This window comes from Prinia subflava, chromosome 1 (assembly GCF_021018805.1).
Source record: "Prinia subflava isolate CZ2003 ecotype Zambia chromosome 1, Cam_Psub_1.2, whole genome shotgun sequence".
Taxonomy (NCBI): Eukaryota; Metazoa; Chordata; class Aves; order Passeriformes; family Cisticolidae; genus Prinia; species Prinia subflava.
The window spans coordinates 99,206,667-99,212,666 of NC_086247.1; the positions used below are offsets into that span (position 1 = coordinate 99,206,667).

At 42.4% G+C, this 6,000-nt stretch overlaps 2 gene segments (V, D, J or C); both read right to left on the minus strand.

The window, feature by feature from the left end:
• Nucleotides 1-731: 731 nt before the first annotated feature.
• LOC134546563 (Ig kappa chain V-VI region NQ5-61.1.2-like) lies at nt 732-1,064 on the minus strand. The segment is given in 1 exon segment: nt 732-1,064. A coding segment is annotated over 1 exon segment (333 nt).
• A 3,649-nt stretch (nt 1,065-4,713) lies between these two features.
• Nucleotides 4,714-5,333, minus strand: LOC134546624 (T-cell receptor gamma chain V region V108B-like). The segment is given in 2 exon segments: nt 4,714-5,045; nt 5,161-5,333. Coding segments are annotated over 2 exon segments (375 nt in total).
• Nucleotides 5,334-6,000: the final 667 nt, after the last annotated feature.

The window sequence follows — 6,000 nt, forward strand, 5'->3', positions numbered from 1 at the left end:
CATTCCAATTCAGAAAATGTAAGACATAAAAGTATCTCAGTGCTTTGACCTAGCTTTCAGGAAAATGCCAGTTTTCCTGGAACCAGTCTTTGTAGAATCTGATTTCTAAAACTCAGTACACTTAACCCAAAGGCTCTGAGAATCTCTGCTTGTCTGTAGCACAGCTCATGCCTAAAGACTTCAATTTATGACTTAGACATACCAAATGAGGAATTATGACAATAAAATTAGGTTTTCTGGGCTGTTGTAGGACTTCTTAGTGACTGAAAGGAGGCAAAAGAAAAATATGGATGAGGATGTGCAAGATCACCTGCTCTTCCCCTTTTTTCCTATTCCTGTCTTTTTTTTAAGAGAAAATACTGAGGGATGAAGAAATGTTTCTCTGCTTGCTAGAATTCCAACAGAGAAGAGAAATCTATAACTCATATACGGAGACAGACTGTATTCACTGTCAGGTGAGTGCTTTCAGTAAAATCTAGCTTTCATTTTAAGAGTAATATTTTGTATATTTATCTTAAAGTGACAGGAAGGCTTCACTTTCTGGATGTTGTAGATAAATCTGAGTACTGAAATGATATAATGATTGTCAACATCAGATATTTAACACGTCATAAGACATTGCTTTTCCTCTCCTGCTGCAGAAAATAATGAAAGGGGTGGAATAAGGAAGTATTTGAATTTTTAGAATTCACAGCTTGTGGTTCAGAGCACAAAGAGTCTTTTTGTAGGGCTTATCTTTGCCTGACTAATGGTGTGGTGACTTGGTAAAACCAGTATGCACAGTAATAAATGCCAGAATCCTTCAGGGTTAAAGAATTTATCATGAGACCATATACAGGCTGAGTAGGATCTTTCTGAACTTGAAACCTGTTTCTATCGTTGCTGTCCTCAAACACAGGTGTCCCTCCAGACTGGTACAGTATCCTCTTTGGTGGCTCTCCAGGAAGCTGCCTGTACCAGTGCAGGTACATTTTGTTTTTGTACCCTAGTCGACACAACATGTTGGCAGACATGCCCTTCATCTGCATCTGCAGTTCTGGAGTTTGCACTGGCACTGACTGCATGTCTATACCTGGAAGTGAAAGTAGAGAAATTGCATGAGGCGAGAAACTCCTGGAGTTTGGAACCAGGCCTGTGTTCACTGTAGACAGGAAAGAGAGAGGAGAGGAAAAAGGTCTTACAGGACCAAAATGAAGTTGCAAGAAGAACTGGAAATAGCAACATGCTGCCTGTGCAGATTAGACCTGAAAATAAAATAGAAATGTTATAAACCTCTTCAGGTGGACAAAGCATCAAACAAAGGGGAGGAGGAAATGACTCATTCTGCACATCCAATGGTCATTCTTCAACGTACGACCACAGAGGGTGTTAAATTTACTGACAAGCTAAACCATGGCAGGAACAGCACAGGAAGGACAAAAAGTACTCAATCTGAAAAAAAAATCTTCATCTATCTACCTACTACATTTATATCAGACTTGCCTGCTGAGCACACACATAAAAATTCAAATTGTTCAGCCTGGCCCTTCCTAAGGGTGTTATCCTGTTCTCAGACACCTCAAAGCTGTCCCTGAAAAATATTCCACCAGCCTTTCCTTAGCACTTCAGAGAATCATGGAATAATATAATGCTTTGGGTTGGGAAGGACCTTAAAGATCATCTAGCTCTTACCTCCACCCCATGGGCAGGGATGTCATCCTCTAGGTCAGATTGCTCAGGGCCCCATCCAACCTGGCCTTGAACACATCAAGGGATGGAACATCTAGGTCTTCTCTGGGTAGTCTGTTCCAGTGCCTCACAACTCTCAGAGTAAAGAATTTCTTCCTAACATCTACTCTAAAGCTCTTTCAGTTCAAAACTCTTCCTCATTCTTCTATCACCATCTACCCATATAAAGATTTGTTTTTCATAGGTGCCTTTTAGATACTGGAAGGCTTCAACAAGGTCTTCCCTAAGCATTTTTGTGTCCATGCTGAACAGCCACAACTAGGCCTTAACTAGGCCTGTCACTAGTGGTGTCTGCCAAGGTTCAATACTGGGCCCAGCATTGTTTAACTTGTTCATCAATGACTTGGAGGAAGGGGCAGATGCCTCCTCAGTTCACAGACAGCATGAAATTGGGAGGAGCGGCTGATATCCCAGGGGGCTCTGCAGCCCTTCAGAGGAACCTTTGCAGGATGGAGAGATGGTCAGGCTACTTCCCACCTGAGGGCATGTGCCTGCAACAGTGTGGGAAATGGTCAGAGCTGTACAGTGTTGCTCTAGGTTGGTGTGGAATTTATGAGGCTGGTTTAGGATAGCATGAGCTGGGCTCTGTGCTGCCCTTACACCTGGCTCAAGCAAGGTCTCACAGCCAAAGGATGCTGGGGGTGAAGTGGTGTCACAGCCCTGTGTTGTTTCAGTGAGGCACAGAGGAGCACCTGCACCCATGTACCACTCCTTGTCCTCACTCTCCCTTCACCCTGAAAAGCGACCTTGTTGTGAATCGGGTCTGATGAAAAGAAAAGGCAGACGAAAACTCTCTGGAAAAGATCAGACAACAAAGGCTGCCTCAGACACTGGAGGGATGCCAAAGTGTTTATTTCACCTTTTGTGTTAACTATAAATTCTGACTAAAAGTAAGTGACACTCTAATTGACATATTTCATGCCCCTTGGAATGTAAATGAGGAAGAACATGAAACACGTAATACATGTATTACCAAAGTTACCAAACTCCATCTACAGCATGTGATTGTTCCATCTCATTGGAAAGGGCCAAAAATTTATAGTACAAAAGGGGGACTTTGGGGAAGAAAGTAGTGAAGGGGCAGAAAAAAATTTTCCTGCTTCAGACTGGTTGATGGACTGTGTCTCTCCTCCTCTCCTGAGGGGAAGAATTTTGGTTAGCTTTGCACCTCCAACTGCATAGGAACAGGCCTAGGAATACTTAATTATATTTGTCTGTCTATATCTATCTATCTGTCTATCTATCTATCTATCTATCTATCTAAGAAATAACAGGCAGCTGTTAATTTCCCTGTGTATCAAGAATTACAGATACATAAAATGCCATGTAAACATTTGATTGCACTGACTAACCAGGACACATTTCTTTTGAAGGTCTTTGCATTCCTTTAACTCTCTCAGGTTGTTGCATGAAATAAGGAGTTCCTCTGGCAGTAGTGTCTTGCCAGCAGTGAGATGGTTGGACCTCTTTGCAAGTGCCTGCCTTCCTGGATAATGGGGTTGTAGCACCAAATAAGAAAAATATCGCTGGTGGGTCTATTACGAGACAACCTCAGTGGCTGTGGCAAAACCAGAGCAAAGCATTCATTTCTACTGGACAGGTATTTGCTGCCCCTTGCTTTTTCTTGTACTTTCCCTGACTTCAAAGGCTGAAAACCTGCCCTGCAAAGACTTTATAGCAAATGGTCCCTTGGGCAGCAGCCATCATGTTTCATGCTCTTCCCTAAGAAGAATTTCACGTTTTCTGATCCAAAAGAGAGCATCCTCTGGATCTTTTTAGGTCTTTGTCAATAGCACCGTAAACAAATACATCTCATGTTACAACTAGTACAGAAAGTCAATATTCTTCTGTAGTCCTAGTGATAAATACATGAGTTTGTGTCAGGTCCTGTAGTGCAGATATATCTACAATGAAAGGACAAAAAATAACTCGCATGGACAGGGGTTTGTGAATACCCTTGCCACATGAAATTTCACTGCAGCTCTCCTCACATCTGTCTGGTTGAGCAGTTCTGTATCACCATTTCTGTATGTTCCCTGGTTTAATCTGCAGTTTGTCCTTGTAAATGGTCTTCACAACTCTTTCTTGCAACAGTCTTTTCAGGTGTTGCCCGGTGGAATAGATCCTTGCCTATAAAAGTCATTGTCATCATAACCATTAAGATGGGAATTACTACTGAAAAGTATCACCCGTATCTCCACCATCACCTGTATTTGAAGCCTTCCAGGCTAGATCTTAAGTGCAAATATTCTTCTTCTATGCCATCTGAAGCCAGGGTCTCTATATGGGGCTGGAACAGAGCAACGTGCGATATAACCAATGTGGTTAAAACATACGTTCTCCCCTTTATTCCCAAAATGGCTGGTTTTATACAGTGTCAGATAGTTTACAGTTGCAGGTGCATTTCTATTGGCATTCAGCACGAGAAAGAATGCAAACAATCTTAGCTTAAGGCAGCTACCGTGTTTCTACTCTAACTGTCCTAGCTAAAGCATGCACACACCTTAACTTAATTTCTAACTGTGCCACAAGTTTAATCTACTTCTACATGGGCCCAAATCTGAGGCCTAGCAGGCCCAAATCTGAGGTCCAGTTTGGGATAGCTCAAACTTCCATAACACATAAAATAAAATTCCATAACACATCATGCTCCTGCTACAGCCACCTCCCCAATATTGCTTCATTTTTGCCTTCTCAGACTGTATTTGGGAAAGCATCTGTATTGTTCAGAGATGATCTGTGTTACTATATAATGTAGCTGCATTGCCATCACCCACAGGAGTGCTCATTTTCCCCAGCACAGAGCATTGTACCACCTAAGCTGTAGCACATCATTGCTTTTCTCTTTGTCTGATATTCATGTAAACATACTCAGCATAAATGTGCTGGGGTGTTTTAGAGGCAGGAAAGTGCAATTATGATTCTCTGTGTTTGACAGAAAGCCCTCCCCTCAGGGCACAGGAAGGTTTCTGTACAGGCTGCCTGTCACATGCTAGCTCTGTGGATACGCCAGAAGGCACAGTAGTAGGTACCTTCATCATTGGAGTTGATGTCATTGATTGTGAAAGTGCAGACGTTTGTACCTTTCTTCAAAGAAGAATACTTGTTGCTAAAGGAATTGTCATCGTAAGAAGCTGCACTGGGTCCAATATACAGAATCCGTTCTGGAGCTTTGGAGGGTACATGCCGGTACCAGTGTATAAATGCAGACCGGAAGTTAGGAATACCCTCGGCTATACAGTCCATTGATGCACGTGTCTTGGGCCCTCTGGTAATGGATACTTCTCTCTGCTTTAGAAGCACTTGTGCTTGTCCATCTAGAAAGAAAGAGAGGAAACAGAACAAATACTCTTAGATTGCTATTCATTCACCCACACAAACATGAGATGCTTCTTTCCACTGTCCTGTGTCATGGTGACAAAGGGAACCTACAAGACCAGGCTGCAGCCAGGGTCAGGAGAGGAAGCAGCAGCATCCTGAGGGCTCTTGCTTGTTTCTGTCCTCAGGACGAAGTTAACAGCACTCCCAGCAGGGGCAGAGAGTTGCAACTGAGGAAAGGAAATGACTCATTTGGGCCTCTGGAGAGGTTGTCCTGGCAGGTGTTGTTTGAGATAAAGCAGCCTGATTGAACCCTGCTAAATTAACAGTCAGCTTATAGAAAGCTTATAGCTTTACACAAGAGGCACAAACCTCTCCCTCCCTTTCTCTGTCCCTCCCTCCCTCCTTCCTCCCTCCAGTTACTTTAACTCATCTACAAAGTAATTTTGCAGTCTGAAGCAAATTTTACCATTGCTTTTAGACTAGTTGAAAGCTTCTAAACAATGCCTGGACTTTTCTTTGGTCTTTTGGACCAAGAAAATGGACTTTTCCTCAGGTTGGCTGCCAATAAAACATTAAAAAAAAGTAAAACTCAAATAATGGAGCTAAATGAATTGGAGGGATGTGAAATTACTGCTCATGACACAGATTGAATATTGAAGACCAGGAAATACACAGCAGACATTTGGGAGCTCAAAAGCAGGATTGTTGTGTTTGTGACTGGTTCTTGTCACAGGTAAGGTGAGATGCTACACCTCAGAGTGGCTTCTCCAAATGCTGGAAAGAACCACAATGCAAAGAAACACAAATACACCTAGTTTAAAATAAGGACAATTAGGTCAAGCAAAATATAGAAATTATTCTGTGCGATTCAAAGTAATTTTTCAGATGCAAGGTCACTTCTAGTTCCTTTGGAAAGAAAACAAAACCAATTCCCCTTTTCCTGTGGTTGTC